Raw genomic sequence first — 21,103 nt, 5'->3', positions numbered from 1 at the left:
AAACCACTTAATAAGTCCCTTGTCAACCTTTTCATGTGCAGATAATTTTAACTTCCTACATCTAACATTTGTTTTGTCATACGCTGATAAAAGGTTTTCTCTGTTTTTCCCTATTGTTGCAACAGTAGACTTTCCAAGTGCTAATTCCTTACAAATGTCACTCTGCTTTACTCCACTTTTCATTTTGTTAATAATCTCGTACTTTTCATTTAGTGAAAAAGCTTTGCGTTTTTGTTTTTCCATTCTAAAACGATTTACATACATAACGCGGCAAAAAACAACAAGTCACTGTCTCTCGCTCTCACTAATATAAACAACTCCGCACAATTGGTGTTGCTGAGCGTAGAAGTTCGTTATAAACGGAAAGTGAATAGACAACTAACCTAAAAAGTGATCGTTATATCCGGAAGTTCGTTATAACCAGTAAAAAAATTCGTTGGTCTTTATGGACGACGTTTCAATTAAAGGAAAAAAGTTCGTTTTAACCGAAAGTTCACTATAACCGGATTCATTATAAGCGGACTTTACTGTAGTTAAAGACAATCTAATATATGTGAGAACCGGAACAGTAGCGTTTGAACCCAGGGCGTCAGACGTAGGCCTATGTAACTCAATGAATTTTGTCTTATTAATCTTAGTGCAACTCAACACTGTGTTACCCAGGCCTAGTCAGACGGAGTTGTTTTTGACCAAAATCGTCCAAATTAAGAAACGAATTGCCTGCTTGATGTGCGCATTTTATAAAGAAACCATCCCCACATATAAACTTTGTGAACTTACTCAAATTTACTCATTCTTTAAAACCGTTGTCACTCAATCACTCACTAACATCAAATAGTGACAGTGCCAAGAATTTTCTTATGTCACACAAACGTCTTACAAGGCTGCTGGCTGAAGTATTCCTGGTTGCATAGCCACTACAACTCAAACTAGGAAAAACTGCAGGAATGAAAACACACATTTTATGAACGCCTCAGGAGACTGAAATATGGAATAAACACCTGCTCAGACGCCCCTGAAGCAGTCGTTTGGACACCTGGTACCCGCATCCTATTGATGTTTGAACAGGCTAAAATGCCGGGGTCAACGCTTCCCTGTCAGTCAAACAGCTTATAAGGTCGCGTTTCGCAAACAACTCTCAACAATTTACATGCAGAAACAAAAACGATTTAACTCTGAATATGTAGGATGTGTTCGACGATTAGTGCCACTAGTGGGAAATTGAGAGTCTAGGCCCGCTGTGCACACAGAGAGAGAGTTTACGCGAATGTAGTTATTGAGGTTATGTTTGTGTATTGTTTTTGTGTCCAAATCCCCTTTTATACTAGATAGAGTCTCGCCAAAGGCTAGTTTCTATAACCATGAAGAACTTGAAGAGAAAGCGGAAGGAAGCGTGTCCTTCGCCGATTCTGGATGACAGCCCCAAGAGGTAAGAATGAGTTAGAGTTAGAAGCCCCCATTGTCTGGGTTGCTTGCGGGGGCAGGCATTAAGCAAATGTACTGAAGCAATAGCGTTAAGCACGACGCAGAAAACTGTGTGCACGTTTGCATCAATGAAGAAGTGCTGCTGTGTGGAACTGTGCTGTTTTTATGGGAAACAGCACAGTTTCTGCATCAGTGCTTGATGAAGCCTTTTTCACAGTTTGGGGCAAATGACGTGGTTTGGACTATATTTTCTTGCAGAAATAACTGCAGTCTTCATCAATAGCATCTACCATGAGAATTACACATCTCACACTCAAACCAATCTATATACATTTAGGGCCTTTCCAGGTTCCTAGTATCAAGACAAACATTTTTGCTTAATGTATGGCGTCCAAACAAAGTAGGTATTCGTGAAATAGTTACAGGCTGTTGAAGTTTGTAAAAAGACGTTTTTTGTTAATACATGAAAACACTACCCGATTTTAGCCCATGCCAACTAAACTTGGCACCTTTTTTCTTAATTAAGTACAATTGTTGCTCAAGATTGGTTATTATTGCTTTTAGAATAAAGGACACTAAAGTTCTATATGCACCTATAAGGAATGAAGAAATCTAACTGTTTTTAGACTCGTCACTTTCTCTATTCGGCTCACTTCTGAGATAATGCCCACATTTGAGAATTATCACTCTGTAAAAGCAAATTGGCAGTGAAATGCACCAATGACACGCAAAATTAAGCAAATCAAATGGCCGAAAAACTGTTAACAATGGCATTTGCTTTGCAATAAAAAGAACAAAGTTATTGGATTATAATGTAGAATTATGCGACTCGCCGTTTCGTTAATAGTTTTAAATTTATTATGAAGTAGATTATGAAGTTAATAGAGGAATTGCCCATAATAAAATCGATAAATCCGGATGTGGCACAATAATCGAGCTTTTCTCTTAAAAAAACTTAAATTTTCATCAGTAATTTTGCTGTATGGGATATGTTAGGAACCAATTGAACTACAGAACTGAGCTTTTGAGCGCACATTGCCACCATTTTTACGCTACTTTTTCGCATTCAAATCGAATTTAATGGTGGAGGTTTCAAGATATTGCATGGTTTTTTCCTTCAAAAGTTAACAATAGATATAATTTGTACTTAAACAGAACATTCGGGAAATGATCGATCCGATAGATACTTCGATGCCATGGACCGCCCTGATTTATCGCCACTTAATTATTTCTTAAGGTGCATGTAGATAAGACTAGCCGAATCAATGTACAAATTGGATGATAAAAGCCCGGGACGAGTTTATCACCAATATTTCCTTTTCCTATGACGCTTTAAATTTGTTTTTTTTTTTCAATGACGCCCATTCTGACTCAAAATCGGTTGCCTTGAAGTATCTCACGGTAAAAAAACCAGATGGATTGAGCCCAATTTTGTCCACAGAACGAAAGTTCAAGCGCAACGAAAATTTGCTCAGAACTCTGGACTACACAGTCCGATCATCAGTCCGATCCGCGACCTAGAAGCGGACGATCTTCCTGATACCAGCGCATCCCCCGAACCTGTGGAACTGCTGCCAATGAAGCGGCCCAATACCGAAGATTTCTTGACGTTCTTATGCTTCCGAGGAACCCCGATCTTATCGCCCTCCTTACAGTTCTTCAACACCGCTTCGATTGTGGCCGACGGTCAAGTGCACGAAATCAAAAGCGAGTCGCCGAAGAATGGGCCGATTGATATAGCAAAATGTGCAGGAAATTCGGAAAAACCGTTCATAGCATTCGGGGTAAGAAAGCGGGCGGATCCGATTGTGATTAGCAGACAAATGGAGAAGAAGAGAAGACACGCCCTGGCAATACAGGTAAGGATCCCTCAACATCATTCGTATGAGGTTTAATGTTGAAAAAACCGCATTATTTGCAGGCTTTGCGAAGAAAGTACCAGGAACAGAAAATGGCAAAAATCCGGGCCTTAACAATCAGCAAACTGAGCGAGAAAACCACCAACAAAACTCTGGTGAAAACCAACACGTTCCAGAAAACGGAAACAGTTACCAGGAAAACTAACACGCTGCAGAAAACGAAAGTGATTGCAACTAAACATGTGAAAGTCACCACCCAAACGCTGAACACGAAAGTGAAGCCGAAAATGTGTTTGAGGAGCTTCAGAGGCAAGTTTGTTCAAAAAGAGTTGCCCTTCCGGCAGCGAAAACTCTTGGCGGAGCGAGACTCTATCTCGCAACGACCAGTTGATATAAAAAAGGTGCTTAGAACGAGTAGGAACAGCAATAAGGGCTGTTCGACTGAAACCAGGCCACAAGCAACAACCGTTAAAAAGCTACCAGACCCAAAGCGAACTGGAGCCAGCGCTCAAATACCCAAACCGGAATTAAGCCCATCAGTTAGAGCTCCAATCGTATTTACGTCTTCAATAAAACGCACGCAAATGAAACGACGCATTTCACTGCCGTGCACAATAGTGAGCACCATCATACGGCCAAGGTTGAGGTCGACAACTGTAAAAAAATCCGTAATTTCGAGGAAAAAGGCCCAACAACGAACCAGGACTAGCTTCAACAAAAGCAGCCGCCAAGACAAATCGATTGAGATTGCCAAGGAAAATACGTCTAAAAAACCCACCCACGAGAAAGTGGCCACCAAAAAAACGCCCCTGAATGGAACAGAAGCTACTGATTCACCACAATCGCCCAAAGCACCGGAAGTCTCAAAAAGAGTCACCAGAAGAGATTTCGATCTAGGCAAAAGTGACGTCCGAAAGGAAGTGGCGAAGAATTTCGAAATGACTAAGCAGGTGAAGATCGACCAATTGGGGACAAAAAAAATGGTGAGTATCCGCATATTTTATCCAAATCTAACATATAACACGAGTATTTTTGTCTAATAGGTGAAGAAGAATCTGACGATGAAGAGGGACTTTAGCCTGAAGACCCAAACCAAAGACGTGAAGAAAAGGGTGGCTGTTCAAAAGACCGTTGACACTGTCTCGGAACGCAATGAGCTCGGCCAGAAAATCACGCGCGATGTTAAAACAGTGGAAACCACTATGGAAAAAGTGGTAACACGCAGATCAGAAGAGGCCAGAATTAGCAAAAGTCCTGCGCAAGAAGAAACAACCGTAAAAGAAAATGTACAAACTCCGAAGGAAGAAACTTCCAAAAGAAGATCGAGGAGCTCCATCAGTCAATCTGTTGATCTGCCTCCTGATGGAAAATCCCCAAAAACTCCCAGTACCGATGACGATATTGGCTTTGCTGGATTCAGCAGAACCTGCAAATCTTCGAACTTAAGCCCCATCCTGAAACTAGCGAGTTCCAAATTGCCAGAGAAAATCACCAAAGACTTACCATTAAACCAAGCAGTCCAAGACTCAGATAAAGTCCCTGATACTGAAAGTGATAAGGAAAGTTCGCGACGCATTACTAGGGACTATGGCTCCAGACTATCCGAACCAACAGCGAAGCGAAAAAGTCCAAATTCAACTAAAAAGCCACGGCCCGGTCCCTTCGACGTAAAAGTGCTGAAGGACTGTAAGAAAGAGCCGTCTTCCAAGAAATTAGACGACGAGTTTTCCAAGAAAATTCAACACATCATTGACAGTGCTTTAAAGGAAGTCCAGGACTTGAAACATCAACAGTCCAAAGTTTTGGACCAGACCTGTAAATCAGAGCATGACAAAAAAGAGGACAATTTAAAAGCAATTGCGAGTGGCAATTCTTCGGTAGAAACTCATACTCAGTCCTGTGGACAGCTACAGGAGAAGAAGGAACCATTAGGGGCTCTGCCGCAAGTCAAGGTGGAAACCGCGATGCCTGAAGCGCCAGTTGAGGTGCAAGTAAAACCCACTTCTGTGGATTTGATAGCAGCAAAAAAGCCCGATCAGCCCATGAAATTATCGAAAGTAAGACGCTTCACATCGAAGCCTGGAGAACCACTAAATGCTAAAAAGGTACACATTACTGCAGAGGATTCCGAAGTGTTTATGACCCAAAGTTCGCCAACTTATTCAGCTAAATCTCCCGAAAAAGAGCCATTGGAAGTGGCACAACCAGAAGAGTCAATGCAGGAAAAACCCGCAATTAAGAAAGCGAAAGCGGATCAGCCCACAATCGAACATTCGCAAAAACCTGCCAAAGAAGTTGCCTCAAATAAAGCAACGAGGCCCAACCTGTTACCAAAGAAAAGCTCTGATGAATACACGAAGAAAAAGGTGGTTTTAAGAAAAGAAGCATCTGAGCAATGCATTGCGATTGCCTCGTCGCGACCAAGCAGGAAAACTAAAGAAGCCGCAGCTATTTACATGGAAATTTTAAGCCACAAGCTCGTCAACGAAAGTATAATAGACGACGACATTTCCAGCGACAGTTTTCCCGAGTTGCCGAATGTTAAGAAAACTGAGCGACGGGAGAACGAGTTGAAAGCCCAAGCCAAAACCAGCAAAGAGGAAGAGAAAACTGCGAAAAAGCCCAGCAAACCTGAAGCAGTAGCTGTCGCTAAACCCACAACGTCTACTGACAAAACTTTCAAAGCCAAACCCGACAAAATGGAAACTGTGAAAAGTGAAGCTGCGGTTTTACCCTCTAAACCAACTGGGGCCAAAAAAAGGGCGACTCCTCTTACGATCGCATCGGATGACGATTCAGATAACGAGGTTTTGCTGGCCAAAGTCCGCAAGTGCGTAGTTCAGAGAACCGGAAAAACTGAAGATATTTCGAAGAATTGGCTGATAAGCGAGGAAAAGTCTTCGACTGAGCAAGAGACTGCGGCTAAACGGCCGATCAGGCGCTGCCTGCAAAACCTCAAGGAATCTGATACTGATTCATCGGACGAATCGTTTCACATTGACATCAGGGTGCCGCGGAAGAAGAAAAACACTCGAAGTCGAAATGTTCGAGCGGCTCCATCTCCAAGTTTTCTACAGCAAAGTGTCGACATCATCTTGCAGGCAGCTCGAGTTTTAGAAGAGAAGCCCTTGGAGGTTTTGCCTTCGACAGAATCAGTGAGCAAATCATGCGAAATTCCTGAAAGTTCTAAGAAGTGTGAACCTGCAAAGGAAGCCAAAGCCTTGATAAGCGATTCAGATGAGTCCACCACTTCGGATATTAATCTGAAAAGCCTGCAGGTGAGGCAAAGGAACAAAAAACTGTCGAAGAAAAACAACTCCAAGTCTTCCGCTAAATCCATCATCAGCTTCAGTGATTCTGATGAAGAGCCTTTGGCGAAGCTCACCACCAAAAGCATTCGATCCACTAATGACACCGAGGATTCAAAGAAGAAAGTGCACAAGCCCAAACCACCGAAAAAGACAATCACTAGATCGGAACTTATCACCGATTCTATCACAGTAATGGAGCCGAAGCCTAGGCGCGAATGTACTAAACGGCCCTCCAACTATCTTCCAATGCTGTCCAGTAGCGACGAAGACGAGTCGTATTTCCACGGTTTTAACACTGCCAAAGAGGACTTGAAGCCAACGGGCTTTGTTCAATCTTTGGCGCCATCGCTGGATCTGCTGAGCAAAGATATAGGCCGGAAAGAGAAGGTGAACATGTCCAATGAGCAAATTGAGCAGTGGCTGAAAGACTCTGCGCTGGCCAGTCGCAGTGTGGCGAAGGAAAACGACGAAATGTTGAAGTTCGGGGAAAAAATACCCACAGAAGTGGCAACCGGCGGCCAGATCGGTGTGCGTGTAAAACCCAGCGTTCCCGATCAGTTGAAATTGACTATTGCGAAACCGGAGCCGATTAGCAGTAAAATAGAGGCGACATTGCTCGGCGACAAGCCCAAAGTGAAGTCGCCACTAATGGACCGTAAGTGGATTTTCAAGAAGAACAAGAAGGAGTCAATGCCGAATAAGCAAGCGTTTTCTCCTGAAAATGAATGCAGTGTTTACGCGTTTGGGGAGGAGAATGAGGACATAGTTAGCACTCCCTTTAGACGGCCTACTAGAAGGCCGTCCAGTACGGCAACCTCACGGTCTGAAGACGAGCTGTCGAAGAACGACGACTCTTTAAAGCATGGTGAGCCGTAAAGCACAACGGAGATAATTTGATTCGAAGATTTTTTATTTTTTCAGGTCAGTTCAGAAAGCCGAATCCATCAGACTCGGAAGATTCCCGGTGTTTTAACATACCCCAAAACCCTACAAAGCTGCCCAAAATTAACAAGTCGGAAAGCATGGTGCCGCCGTCGAATTACCACAGCAAAAGACAGACAAAAACCGGCGCAGAAAGATTTCCTGAGCCGTTTGATGATAGCAAATATAAAGTGCCCAGTTCGCCGAGCGCTAGCAGCGGTAGCAGCGCAAAACTTTCCAAAAAAGGCACCCAAAAGGCCAAAGGCAAAGCCTGGGAATCCATAAATCCTATCTATGTATCTGATTTTCCTAAACCAACCGATCCGGCCAAGCTGGTCGAAGCCCCAGTTTTTCATCCCACTGGTAGGATTTTGTTTCTTTATTTGCCGAATTAGAGAAGCGATTTGATGCCGATTTGATTTTTCCAGAGCAAGAGTTCCAAGATCCTTTGGAGTACATTGAGCGAATTCGACACAAGGCCGAACAGTTTGGGCTTTGCAAAATTATTCCTCCAAGTTCCTTCAAGCCGGAATGTAAAGTTTCGGATGATATGCGATTTACCGCCTACAATCAGTATGTACATAAAATGCTTCATCGGTGGGGCCCCAACTTCAAGGAGTTCATAGCCATTCGGAAGTATTTGGCTACACAAAGTATTTTTTTGAAAACCGCCCCTTTGGTAAGTTATAAGTCTTCCTTTGAATCAGCGCTTTTGCTAAAGGATGTCTTTATGCTTAGTGTAATCACTCTTTGAGGAGAGAAACAAATTTTTGCCGGGTTGGCATTTAAACCGTTCAGAAGGCGTGCGAAAACTTGTTGCGTGTCTGTTTCGTAGTAATGGATTTAAAATGTATGTCGCACAACCTTTTAAAAGCAACCAATTTTCATTTACTTTTGGAGGTGCCCCAAATATATAACGATATTAAATAAACAGTACCTTTTACTGGGCTGGGGATTGGACTCGGGATCAGGATGGGAAGGTTTGATGCAGACCTCAGCGTTTAAAATAGTTCACCGCACACCTAGAAATACACAAATAATGATTAATTATTATGCTGATCCGTGAATTTTCCAGATCGGTGGCATGGAAGTTGATCTGCCGCGGTTATACCAAACCGTCCAAAGCCTTGGCGGTTTGAAAGAGGTGATTGAAAAGAAAAAATGGTCGAAAGTGTCCGATCACATGAAAATCCCGAAATGCGCACAGGACCGCGTGACTAAGTTGGATGATATTTATTGCAAATACCTTTTGCCTTATGATACTTTGTCGCCAGGTAATTTGAGAATCTCCGGTTTTGATTGAAATGTTGATTTTTGTTTGTTAATTAAAGCCGAACGTGAAAAACTGTTCGACGAAGTGGAAACATACTGGGCGGAGAAGGATTCAAAGGCCACACAAGTGATTGCTGATGGAAAAGCGGAGCACAAATCCGAAGATTCGTTCGATCAAGAGGAATATTTTGACTCGGACGACATTGATACGGAAGAATGTACGTTGAAGGGCAAGAACATGGCGCTTAATGCTTTCTACCGGATTGCGCGCAATACAATGTCTATGTACTTTAAAGTGACCGATCCCACAGCGTCCGAAGTAAGTATTTTCGAACGATTCCAGTCCAATGTGGCCACTATCGCGTCCTTCTAGGTGGAGCAGGAATTTTGGCGGTACGTTACGCAGAAACAGAACCACATTTGCGTGCATGCAGCTTCAATAGACTGCGGCCTTTGGGGATATGGCTTTGCTGTGTCGAAAAACAGCCCTTTTGCGAAGCACCCTTGGAATCTGAAAGTCCTTTCTAATAACAACGGATCTGTCCTAAGATCGCTTGGACCGGTCATGGGTAAGCAACTACATAAACTCTCCCGTTTAGCTGTTGAAATTATTTTCCTCGTAGGAGTGACAGTTCCAACTCTTCACGTTGGCATGGTGTTCAGTGCGTGTTGCTGGTATCGCGATCCACACGGATTGCCCTGGATTGAATATTTACATACAGGCGGCAGCAAAGTCTGGTATGGAATTCCTAGTTCGTCATGTGAAGTCTTCCATGCGGCCATGCAGAAGTTGGTTCCAAACTACTGTCGTGCAAAAGAGCTCTGGCTTCCTTCCGATACTGCAATGGTTCCGCCCGGCATGTTGATGGAACACAATGTTTCCTTGTGCAGGTAGGCCGACTTGTTGCAATGGGTTCCGCATTGGCTAATGCAAAATATTGCTATGCAGGACAATTCAAGAACCTGGCCAATTCATAGTAGTGTTTCCCAAAGTGTTCACCTCAAGCATTAGTACTGGCTATGTGGTATCAGAGAGTGTCTATTTTGCGCCGTTACACTGGCTGAAAACTGCTCGCAATTTGTTCAATGACTTAAAAAACAACTGCGAGCCGTCGATGTTCTCTTTGAACAAGCTTATTGTTCAAATAGCCAACGATAGTCGATCGAGTGTGGAAGTGTTAAGGTTAGACAATTATTTATGCAATTATGCACAAAAGTTGATGAATTCTTGTATGGTTGCAGAGTAATCGTCCCATTCATAGAAGAGCTAGTGGCAAATGAGAATGAGAACCGACGAAAAATCAGAGCGTTAGCGCAAATAACGCAGGAACGAATGACATCCACTGAATCCTTGGCTAAAAAGAAACGGATACAAAATGTAGACGGTGATTTAGAATGTGAAGTTTGCCGAACGAATCTCTTCGTGTCCATGGTTAGTTAGTTGAAGCTCAAGCGATTCAATTCACTACAATGTACTGACATTTCAGATTGTTGATACCCAAGAAGACTTAATTTACTGTCTAGAAGACGCTATAAAACTAGTGGAGCACAACAGCGAAATGGGGAAAAGGCTGAAATTGCGTTACTGCATGGACGAGTCGGAATTGACGAATATTTCAGTGAAAATCCACTCAGTGATCGAGGGGAAGCTTCAGAAAAAACTTACAAACAAACAGCCGTTATTGCCTAGTAATCCTTCCAAGTCACTTCTTTCCATATAGGCTGTATGCAAAGGGATTGAAAATCCATGTGCAAAGTTAACGTCTTTATTATTGATCAGCAGATTGCAATAATTAAATTCTGCCGAATAGAATATGCTAGGAAGTAAAATTCTTTGAACTTACTATCCATTGTCTAGCGTCTACCCAGACGCAACAAAACGAATACACAGGCGTCCATGCCAAGCGGCGGTTGATCATTTATCAATAGGAAAATCAGAATATATTATATAAGCCAAGGCTGGGCCGCCGTGTGGATTGTAACTTAAATTTGCGTTTTTCAAATTAAATTGATTTAAGCTTTAGCTGTGATTTCTCTTTGAAAATCGCTTACTGCACAAATCTAAGATAATCTAATTAATATAAAATGAACTCTGTAAGTTTAGACAAAACCCGTTCACTTTGTACATCAAAGAGATTAACGCAAAACATGTTATTGTGCATCTTTAATAGCTTTCATAGATCCTCTAACGGCTTTGTTTGTAACTTCTTTGTGTTTACTCGTATTGTTGCTGAATATGTGTTATTTTTCGCAAAATTAAGGCTTTTTTGTGGATCAAGCGCGCTTCAGTATTCTACATAATTTATTTGATTTTCTTGATTTAAATAAAATTATTCGCAGTACTGACAACAGTTTTTCTTTCAATTAGGAAATGGACGTTTTCTAGCTACAAAAAAATCAGCAAATATTTCCTTTGGTTTATTTATACAAAAGGCAACACCTTAACTTGTATTAAGAAAGTGCTAAGCTTACGGTGTAGTGTGTACTACGGCGTAAGTTGTTTATAGTAAAGTACTTACAAGCAACTGTAAATGTGTGGCATGTAACAAGCCATAAAATAACCGATTTGTTGAAAATGCGTCTAAAACCGGAACAAGAACGCTAATGTTTTGCTGCAAACTACTATGGCAATTACTTGTTCGTTGTAAGAATAATAATACAGAACGGAAGAGTTACCAAGTCTTTTGGTAACCATCCTAAATGTTGTAACAAATAAAAAAAAACAAAAACAATGTACAAATGTAACATTGCCAAAAAATCACATAAATAAATAAGTCGTTTGAGATAATGAACCACAAAAACATACGATATCTAGACGCAAGAATAATAAATGCTAAATTCCAATATTTACAATATTAGTTAAATTAAAACTCCATCAAAGGGGGTGTTTAAGGAATGTGGAACGAAAACGTAAAAGTAAATTAGGAACATTACAAATATTTTTGTTTGTTTATCAACAAATTAACCTTTATATTGCCACTTTTAATTTTTTTTGTTTAAAACCAGACAAAAATCAAATGCTTGTCTGTGGAGGGTTGTGATAAGTTTCCTTCAAATTCAGCTCATTTTCTGATAAATATTGCGATGAAAATTGTGCCCTTTTCCATGGAAAGTATAAAAATCGCAAAAAGGAAACATTTTAAAAACTGTACCGTTTTTCTCGTCCGAGAATGTCAAACAAAACCTGCGTATCACTTTTCTCATCTTCACTGTCATCCAATTTCAAGTCCTCGATGAGAGTAGCGCCCAATTCATGCCCGTCATTGCCCTGCTCGTACACTCGACCTGCAATAATCATGGCCATTTAGAATGGAATTTATCTAAAAACTACAGTCAATTCGTACCTGCTTGTCTGCTTGGAGGCGTTGATTTGATTTTATGGATCACGTGGCCCGAAATACCGCAAAGACAGATAAAAAGCCCCGCTACATTGATGGCCGTCATTATATCTCCATTCATTTCAACGGCTAGAACCAGCATGAAAACTTCCTGAAAAGTCAGCGATTAGTTGGGGACAATGCAGAAACATCCCGGGAAAGCACCTTGAAAATTCCTGCAATCGCCAGCGTTAAACTGGAGGTGTAACTAACCAGAGTCACCTCGATAAACTCCATGAAAAATGCTATAAACGCGCCAACTAATACTTTCAAAGACAACATCAGGAAAGGATGCAGCTCCATAAATCCAAACACTTGGCAGCTTCGGATCACGTTGAATCCTTGCAACAATAAAAACATTCATTATACATTAAACTTCACTGAATGTCGAAGTTTATTTAAACATCCATTGGACTCAAATGTATTTGCTGTGCCGAGCTCTTCGGGCACGACACGGGTCTGTCTTAGTAGCGATAAAAGGAAAGCATTATTTGTGAATGCTTTTTGGCAAAACCTTGAATAATTTGATTATAAGCAGCACAAGCTCGTCAAATTTTATGTACCAAAACTTTCAGTACCTTCCATGCAAAGCGCAATTGGCAATACGGCCGCTATCATCCAGGGCTGCATGTAGTAGATCATATCAACGGGATTTTTCATTCCCAGTTTGGATTTCTGCAGCAACAGTTGCATGCAAGTCCATCTCAAGCCGCTTGAAATCGACGCAATTAACAGCAGGATAAATCCGAAGAAATTGAATTGGGTCGACTTGTACGTGAAGAGTATCAAACCTGCTGTTATCATCAGAACAATGATTACCAGGCTCCACGACTGCAAAAAAAAAACAGTGTGTTTGTACCACAAAGCTCCTAATTGTAGTGAATAAAACTCACCTTCTTTTCCAATTTGAACAATATTGAGAAGAACAGGATGAATACGATTGTTGTGGATTTGGTCATGGTATACCTGAAACAGAATAATCAGTTAATAATTGCGTAATTTAATACTTAAACACACTTACAAAGACACTGTAATCAGCTCCAACCCCCAATTGGAAAAGCCGATATCAATGCCGCTGAATACCCCAGTTGGAGCTACAGCTAGCACATAATCTTTCCAGCTAACCGTCGTTTGCACCTTGATATGCTTCTTATTTAAAAACAGTCTAACTAAGGCTGCAAGCAGGAACTTCACTATCATGTGAACTAACACAGTCAATAGTGGATATGGGAACCTCTAAAAAACAGCGATTTTAGCTGTGTTCCATCAAAAAAACAGAAAATTTACCTGTGATAGCCATCGTTGGTAGAAGGTGAGCCCAACCGATGGAATATAGTAGGTGCCAATAAGGGCCCCGGTAAACAGAGCGGATCCAAGGCAGGACGGCGTGCAAAACTTGCGCTTCATCGGTTCGAAATCAACAGTTTCCGGGATATTGGCGGTGTCTTCGGTTTTTTGAATAGCCGTGTATTTCACGTTACTTCTATTTCCAAACATATTGCTGAGATCTGGATGCTGGATAACACCATGGCAATTTGATCCAACAACACGTACGGCCACTGAAAACCGACAATTTTCTGCTGAACAATAGTGTACTTGATTATTGTCGGTTTTCCATTATTAACGATACGGAAAATTCTGCATTCAAACTCGCATCGACGTGTTCAATTATATTGGGGAAATAAATAAACATTGAGACGTCAAACGTTGATTTATAATCAACAACAGCTGGTTTGAAGGAGTGTCTACATGAGCGCTACGGCTAATCGTGGTAGTTTCAAATAAGGCAAGGATGGGGCTTTACAAGTAAAGAATTAGGGACAAGGATAGAGCTTGTCGCAGTGATGAGTATCGTTAACTACGTTTCATAGATGTTTGCGCCTTTTTTGAACCACGCTTCTTTCTCTCTCATAGCAAAGATGTTTAATTATATTGCACTTTAAATTGGGCTAAATTGTATTTTTTTACTTTAAAGGAACAAAGTTTTCAAAAATGACAGTTTCAGCATTAACACTTTGCTAAAAAAGTTAAATTTCTCAATAACTTATAAAAAAAATCAATTTCCGATCGTTCTTCAACCGTAGTGGTCAATGCGCACATTTAGTACGAGCACGACATGTTCCATGTACTTCCAGTCGTTTGAATTTGAAATGACCAGAAAAAATCGTAGTGATTCATTTCGATTGGGTTGATTTTATTGGATTTGCTTGGGTTCGTTTAGGTTGAATTAGTGGGGTTTTTTCTTAGTTTTTCGGAGTGTAATATTACTAGTGCTTGGGTTTAATTGGATTTTCTGCGTTTGCTTTTGTTGGCGTTTTCTTCCATCTGTTGGTATTTGAGTGGATTAATTTGCGTTTGATTTAATCAATTTGAGCAATCAAATGCGATCTGATTTTGGATCTTGGGGCTGCTATTTATTTCGTTTCGATCGATAACTACAGTAGACTCTCACTCTCAGAAATTTAAGTCAAATTCGGCGTAGTTTCTACTAGAACGTTGTCTCGAAACTCGAAAGTTCTCACTACTAAATCGTCACTTGGCACCTGATCCTGTGCCATTTCATATTGACCAGAAATAAAGAAGCTGCCATCTTCCAATTGTATTGCTTCCGAAACGTCCGAAAGTTCCAACTGATAATCGCTGAATATCTGGTCACTTTGCCCAATTTCTAATTGGTTGCTATTCAGTTCTGCTTCATTGTCTTCATTTAAACTAAAATTCAGTTCCATCTTGTGCTTCGATTTCATATGAAATCTAAAAAATGTTGCGTATGAACCGTGGCAGGATTTCAACCTAAAGCAATTACCGTAAAACGTCGATAGATACAAAAGATTTCGGACAAACAGTGCAAAAAAAATCGCCTGGATGCGTCATTAGATGGACTTTCAAATTATGCGCCTGTATGAATCCCATGTTGCAGTGAACGCACTTAAACGGCCTATTTCCCGTATGCAATAACTCATGCTTTTTCGTTTCGCATGTCGATCGGAACTTTCTATCGCAGAATTGGCAGCCGTATGGTCGCATACCCGTGTGGGTTAATTCGTGTCGTTTTACCGAAGTTCTACTGTAAAACCTGCCAGAAAACGTTCAATGATTGTTGCCCTGATGGCATTGATTCGTTACCTTTTCGGGCAATAACTGCACTGAATGTTCCTTTCGTTCGTATGGGTTTTCATGTGATAGAACAGGCCAGTTTGGTAGTGGAACGATTTTCCGCAAATCGGGCACACTACCACCGTTTTGTGTCTGTTGTGGCTTTGGCTGTGAACTCGAAGTTGCGTTTTTGTGTGAAATTGTTTGCCGCATATATCACACACATGCTGCCGTTCTGAAACCCGCTGTATATTCAGTCAATTAACTATCAAGTAACCTTCCAGTTTACCTTCATGTCTCTTCATGTGGGAAAATAAAGATCCTGCGTTTTGGAAAAGCTTTCCGCAAAGCGTACAGTGTTTTTCCCGAGCGGTATTTTGCAGCCTTTTTCCTTTAGAAAAATGAACATCGTTGAAGTGTTTCAATAGATATCTCCTCGATCTGCAGTAAGAAGTTACCATTTAACGGTCATTTTCCAGTGAAATATGGTGAATATCAATTAGCAAAATCTTGTCCAAATCGGCAATTAACTTACTTGAACTTTGCCTTGCAAACATAACAGGTCACATTGGCTGTATTCTTATAACACATTCGACTGTGCATTTTGGCTCTAGCCATCGACGCCAGCGGCTTGGAACAGTAAGGGCATTTGTAATTCAACTTCAAAGCGGAGTTGACTAGCTCCCTATCCGTCTCATTTAACTCCAATAAATTTGCAAACACCTCAGCATTCGCCGGTTTGTCCGTGTATTTCTGATCACCGCTTTGAACAGAGTTATTGGCTTGTACAGCAGTGACAGTGTTGGATTCTAAATCTAGAACAACTTCAGAGTCCACGCTTGTTGGAGGCGGCTCTAGATCTAGAGCTGTTGATTAGTGTTAAAGTTTCCAGTTTTCTAAAAAGCCTTACCTAGCGATTCGTTCTCAATAATTGGATAATCAGCCTGCGGTGTTTCGGGGTTCTTCCTAACGAAAGAAGCCGTTACAGTTTTGCCTAAATTTTGCAAGAAACCTTCAAATGATCGATCCTCATCATCGGTTTCCTCATCAACAATCAGCAAGTCGTTTAGCTTCAATTTTTTAGAACCCATGAATATCTCAACAGGCGCTTTGGGGGGTTTCTCGACCTCATCATCTGCAATCATTTTGAATGACAGTCTAGTTAAGCATTAACACCAAAGACAATGTTCACCTTCAGATCGGCTTTCACCCTCGCAATAATTTTCACCGAGTTTTCTAAGTTCTGCCTTGAGCTTCTGCTTCGACACATGATATTGTACCACTAAGTCATAGGTGATTTTCAAAAGTTCCAAACATACGCCACACACTGATTCAGGGTATTTTACTCCAAGGGGTATTTTCTCGCCTGTCACTATCTCTAGGGCTTCGTGCACTGATAGAACAGGCTCCTGCTTTCTTTTCAATGGGGCCTTCAATGGAGTTCGCTTGGACCTTGTCTGGGTGAAGCAAATGCGGCAGTTGGTCTGGAGATTGAATGCGTTGTATCTTTTCATTGCACCAATTGATACTTAATTCAAAAGTTGGAGTTTGGCCAATATTTGATTATGTACATTGCAATGTTTTGCTTGAGAATTTGTATACACATTGTATACAGAAATGAGAGGTTAAGTCTAAACGATCTATAGACATATATATACAACTCTTCAGGGAGTTGCAGGAGAAAATTTGAGAATTGAAATTTTCCTAGTTTAGCAGAATATTTCCTAGTTTAGAATATTAGCAGTTACTATACTTGTGAGTATTTTGGGCACATTTCAATGCAGTTAAAGTTTAAAAAATCGCACTTACCCTCAAGCTGCCTCTTTGTGTGCCTCCTGAAACCCTCCAATTTAGGTTTTAGTGTAAAAAATATCCATGACGGATTGGACCACCGCTCGTGGTTGCCTGACAGCAAACGTCAGAGAATTCCCGATTTTAAATTCGCGTTTTCGTGGCAAAAATAACACTCCCGAGCGCGAAAATGGCATAAAATGGTGGATGAAAACCAAATATTTCAGAAAATGTCAAATTTTCCTCAGGAAAATTGAAAAATCTAGCAATTTTTTGAATTTTTAACGGAGCGATTCGCACAGTGACATTCCCATCCACCATTAGCACCAAACTAGTTTGACAAGAGACAAGTACTTGACATTCTTTTCTACGAGGGTAACTTGAAATGACAGAAAATTTGCTATATCAAGCTTAACTAAGTTTGAAACATCTATTCCTCCTCAAAATATTGAGGTCGCTCGAAATTCCCAGACTTCAGAATCAGCGCCACCGCCGATAGCTAACTACTGCAATTTCAAAACTAAGTTTTGAGGTTAGATAAAGGCGGATGGGCAAATCAAAACATTGGGCTAATTGTCACAGAATGTACTCGTTAGCTGACAAAAACATTCCTTTTAATATCAGCAAACAGCAGCAAGAGATGCAGCAGCAACAACAAGTGCAACAGCAACAGATGCAGCAGGCGCAACAGATGCAGCAAAGCCAGCAGCAGCCGCCACAACCTTTGGACAATATATCAAAGATCAAGTCCCTTGTGGGGCCCCTCAGAGAGACACTGGCGGTAAGTTGCGAAAGTGCGAGACAGAAAGACTGTTGAAATTGCTGATAACCGTCTCTTTTTTAGCTAACGATTAAAACGGCAGCTCAGACCTTGAATCAGAACAACCAGATTGATTCCGGGTCTCAGTAAGTAACAGCTTAATGCTGATGTATTCTGTAAAAAGTAAGTTTGACGGGTTTATTGCAGGAAAACGCCCGACATCCAAATACCCAGATTCGACAAGAATCTGGAAGAATTCTATTCTATTTGCGACCAAATTGAGCTTCATTTGGTGAGTACTGAACACATAGCCTTTTCTGCTGTTGTAACCGATAAACCGACTGTTTTTCCTTACAGAAAACCTCAATTAAATGCCTTTCCCAAGCTGAGAGCAGTAACCGCTATTTAAATCTCCCAGTAATGCCGAACAGGAGCGAAACTATTGGAATGAATGAAAACAGCTTAACGTATCCTCAGTTTCTAGCCACTGTGGGCGCCCAAGTTTCCTACACCAAGGAGATTCATGAGACCCTGCTGGCTGCCGCCCAAAATATCTCACCTTCAGAATGACCTTATTTTTATTAATTAATTGAAGTGTGTTAATAAGCAAGGTAACTTGAAATATTCCTACCTAAGAACCTCAATTGAGCTTATTTAATACAGCTCTACAGTCGAACAGTTTAGAATGTAATACGAATTTGTGGAATTTATTTATAGTTTGCTTATCTACTATTCCTTTCATATATCTAATTACACACATCGACTAAAAAGAGTTAGATATACGTCCGAGCTGTTGTGATGGATTCAACGTTCATGCGCCCGAAAAAGTTTGGGGCAACTGCCGGCAACCGAGCAAAGTGACAATCATCGTCACAAGATAACCTAATTTTTCTAGCCATGTTTTCATCAGTCTTTATGCATGTTTTAAAAATCCGCATCTAGCTTTAACATGTCGTCCCCTGTGAGTTTCGAAATTATAGTCGGAACCTACGAAGAATATATTCTAGGCTACATTTTCACATCAAACGTAAGTATTTTAGCGAGTCGCCTACGCATTTTTCCAATTTCAATGTTCTTACAGAAACAGACTATTCAGCAAAGTTTCGCTTCTCATGACCACAATGCCAGCATACGATGTCTGGCGACAAATGGCAATTATTTAGCTTCAGGGGCATCAGACGATCGCATAATAATATACGATTTGAAAGCCAGAAAGGAGCACTGCATGCTCACACAGCATGAAAGCACTATCACTGCTGTGCAGTTTACAAACAAGCATTCCCATGTGATGTCGGCTAGTCAAGATGGGGCGCTTGCCATTGTCAGAGTGGGCAATTGGCAGCTGGAAAAGCTGTGGGACAAGGCCCACAAGGAAGGTATGGTTGTGGATATTGCCTTGCATCCTAGTGGGAAGCTGGCTTTAACTCTCGGAAGCGATGGTTGCATACAGACTTGGGACCTGGTGAAGGGCAGAAAAGCCTACATAATTAACCTGAAAACAAAGTGCGAAGACCCTAAGAGCTTGGAGAAAATTAGTTTTTCCCCCGATGGTACGAAGTTCGTACTATTTGGAGGCAACTACATAGGAATATGGAGCCTTGAGGTGGGAGGCGCCGTGCAAGTCATAACCCGCGAAAACAAAGTCACATGCTGCATTTGGCAGGGTAATTGCCATGTTTTGGTGGGCCATGAAGATGGAAGCATGGCCTCCATAAGCATACTTACCAAAGAAGCAGAAAAGGAAATCAATCGAGCGCACAATGGTAAGCAATTAGTTCACTCTCATTTCAACCAATAAATAAAAACATTTCAGGACGAATAAAGGCTGCAGATTGCTCAGAGGGCTACATAGTAACGGCATCCAGCACAGGTGAACTGAAAGTTTGGGACAGTGAGTTTACAGAGCTTTGCAAAATTAACTCAGGCTGCAGAGTCACCTGTATGAAAATAACCAAATGGCTGGGCTTTACCATAAAAGAAGAGCCCCAAAATGATGCAGAAACAAAAGTGTTCCATGCAGCTAAACCAGTTGAGAGCAAAGTGATTGTGGAATACGAACAAAGCTCTGAAGATGAACATGCTGAGCCGAAGAAGAAAGCACGGGATCAACTGAAAAACCCTGCCATTAGTGGCAAAGCGATAAAAAAATCAAAGAAAAACCATGTTAAGCGACTAAAGGACAAGAAGGTTGGGGAACGCGATGCCGTTACGGAGAAGAAAAGCAAAAGGAAGGGATCAAGTGGTGTAAGCTCAACGGCCAGTAAAATGAGCAAGAAGATGAAGAAAAAGAAAAAAAAAGATGTAGCTGATTAAGGCCATGTTAAATTTGAGCGTAATAAAATCGTTTTTATAAACACGAATGTCCACAAGTTATTTTTTACATTGTGTCACCCAATAGCTCAATAAAGGCAGATCGTGCTTCTGAACACCCAAACTTCTCAAAAGCTCCACATTGTTACTATCAGGAGCCCATCCGACTGCACAAGCTATATTATGCCATTGCATCACGAGGCTTGTTAGGTGGGGCCCCAGGGCTGCGTCGGGCAGATTGGGGTCCTTCAAAGCAGCCTCTATTGACGCCGAAAGTGTAGGTAATCTTCGAGGCAAAGTCCGATTCCAGTTGATTGCTAATGTGCTGCGAATAAATGAAAATTAGGCCCTTTAAAAAACGCTAAAATTGCTTAAAGCCCTTACCCATCAATTGCGTACAATTCGCATACTTCCCCTGTTTTTGGAAGACTAAAATCCCGTGGCAACAACTGCTGTAACTGCGCCAGAATACTCTGATTCTGCGAATTCACTCGAATGCCTGTTAGGTAGCAGTAGCAGAGTTTTTGGAAAACTTCCTGCAAACAATGCGAAGCCCTAAATTTGCCTAATGGGGCAATGCGGTGTCTTACCTGTTTCATAGATTGATAAAGTTGCCTTAAGCCCAACGCCGGGCAATCAGCAGGAATTTCTGGCGGTTTAAAAGGCTTTTCCACAACAGTTTCTGAACTAAGTAACCAGGCAAACCATAAGTGAATTTGCGCAAAAATTTCCGGTTGGCCTAAAGCAATGCGTGTTGTTGCTATTCTTCAGCCCTCTTCCCTTACAGGGGCGGATCCAGCTTTAAAGTCAGGGGGGGGGGGGGTTAAGTAGAAAAAATACCGTCTTCTGTTGTCTATGAAATTAGAAAAATAATCGTCGTTTTGTTCAAGGGTGGCGCAAGATTATTGCAAAATTTCATGTTTTCCGTCCCGTTTTGCATGTTTCTCGGAAGCAAAATGAGCAAGAACGCTCGTTTTTACA

General features: G+C 41.3%; 6 protein-coding genes and 1 long non-coding RNA gene across 8 annotated transcripts in view; 3 read left to right on the top strand and 4 right to left on the bottom strand.

Annotated features, from left to right (window-relative positions):
• LOC109543299 overlaps positions 1-1,078 on the bottom strand; it is a 66,407-nt gene extending 65,329 nt beyond the window's left edge. The window contains exon 1 of the long non-coding RNA XR_002172483.2: positions 781-1,078. This is a non-coding gene — a long non-coding RNA (uncharacterized LOC109543299). The remainder of the gene's footprint in view (positions 1-780) is intronic.
• A 7-nt stretch (positions 1,079-1,085) lies between these two features.
• On the top strand, positions 1,086-11,134 carry LOC109543282. Its single transcript, XM_019912903.2, has 13 exons — positions 1,086-1,429; positions 2,867-3,284; positions 3,347-4,267; positions 4,328-7,460; positions 7,517-7,879; positions 7,945-8,195; positions 8,592-8,790; positions 8,848-9,107; positions 9,162-9,357; positions 9,412-9,679; positions 9,738-9,971; positions 10,031-10,220; positions 10,276-11,134. The coding sequence occupies exons 1-13, from the start codon at positions 1,362-1,364 to the stop codon at positions 10,507-10,509; spliced, it is 6,735 nt and encodes a 2,244-aa protein (XP_019768462.1). The 5' UTR covers positions 1,086-1,361; the 3' UTR covers positions 10,510-11,134.
• A 59-nt stretch (positions 11,135-11,193) lies between these two features.
• LOC109543285 (solute carrier family 35 member C2) lies at positions 11,194-14,098 on the bottom strand. The gene is made up of 7 exons (XM_019912907.2): positions 13,453-14,098; positions 13,187-13,401; positions 13,059-13,131; positions 12,744-12,996; positions 12,331-12,506; positions 12,133-12,277; positions 11,194-12,073 (listed from the first exon to the last, which is right to left on the bottom strand). Exons 1-7 carry the CDS (start codon positions 13,660-13,662, stop codon positions 11,928-11,930), a joined length of 1,218 nt encoding a protein of 405 aa, XP_019768466.2. The 5' UTR covers positions 13,663-14,098; the 3' UTR covers positions 11,194-11,927.
• A 456-nt stretch (positions 14,099-14,554) lies between these two features.
• Positions 14,555-16,918, bottom strand: LOC109543283 (zinc finger protein 358). Of its 2 annotated transcripts, none has more exons than XM_019912904.2 (7): positions 16,454-16,918; positions 16,172-16,396; positions 15,797-16,127; positions 15,551-15,702; positions 15,292-15,496; positions 14,972-15,241; positions 14,555-14,919 (listed from the first exon to the last, which is right to left on the bottom strand). In XM_019912904.2, exons 1-7 carry the CDS (start codon positions 16,773-16,775, stop codon positions 14,628-14,630), a joined length of 1,797 nt encoding a protein of 598 aa, XP_019768463.2. In that variant the 5' UTR covers positions 16,776-16,918; the 3' UTR covers positions 14,555-14,627. The 2 variants fall into 2 exon arrangements, with proteins under 2 accessions (XP_019768463.2, XP_019768464.2); XM_019912905.2 differs by having other exon boundaries at positions 15,797-16,121; positions 16,454-16,917.
• Positions 16,919-17,377: 459 nt separating this feature from the next.
• LOC109543288 (mediator of RNA polymerase II transcription subunit 29) lies at positions 17,378-18,522 on the top strand. The gene is made up of 4 exons (XM_019912910.2): positions 17,378-17,833; positions 17,897-17,958; positions 18,020-18,104; positions 18,170-18,522. The coding sequence occupies exons 1-4, from the start codon at positions 17,600-17,602 to the stop codon at positions 18,380-18,382; spliced, it is 594 nt and encodes a 197-aa protein (XP_019768469.2). The 5' UTR covers positions 17,378-17,599; the 3' UTR covers positions 18,383-18,522.
• A 97-nt stretch (positions 18,523-18,619) lies between these two features.
• On the top strand, positions 18,620-20,172 carry LOC109543284 (p21-activated protein kinase-interacting protein 1-like). The gene is made up of 3 exons (XM_019912906.2): positions 18,620-18,839; positions 18,894-19,575; positions 19,626-20,172. Exons 1-3 carry the CDS (start codon positions 18,762-18,764, stop codon positions 20,123-20,125), a joined length of 1,260 nt encoding a protein of 419 aa, XP_019768465.2. The 5' UTR covers positions 18,620-18,761; the 3' UTR covers positions 20,126-20,172.
• The window catches only part of LOC109543286 (folliculin), a 2,158-nt gene continuing 1,169 nt past the window's right edge, over positions 20,115-21,103 (bottom strand). The window contains exons 4-6 of the mRNA XM_019912908.2: positions 20,713-20,861; positions 20,507-20,658; positions 20,115-20,447 (exon numbers count right to left, since the gene is read on the bottom strand). Of these exons, the coding sequence (XP_019768467.1) occupies positions 20,183-20,447; positions 20,507-20,658; positions 20,713-20,861 (566 nt within the window). The 3' untranslated portion in view covers positions 20,115-20,182. The remainder of the gene's footprint in view (positions 20,448-20,506; positions 20,659-20,712; positions 20,862-21,103) is intronic.

Source organism: Dendroctonus ponderosae, unplaced genomic scaffold (genome assembly GCF_020466585.1).
Source record: "Dendroctonus ponderosae isolate FM_Combo_2020 unplaced genomic scaffold, Dpon_F_20191213v2 Dpon_F_20191213_9, whole genome shotgun sequence".
Classification (NCBI taxonomy): Eukaryota; Metazoa; Arthropoda; class Insecta; order Coleoptera; family Curculionidae; genus Dendroctonus; species Dendroctonus ponderosae.
Note: the sequence above shows the minus strand (reverse complement) of the source record. Positions and strands in the feature narration are given on the sequence as shown.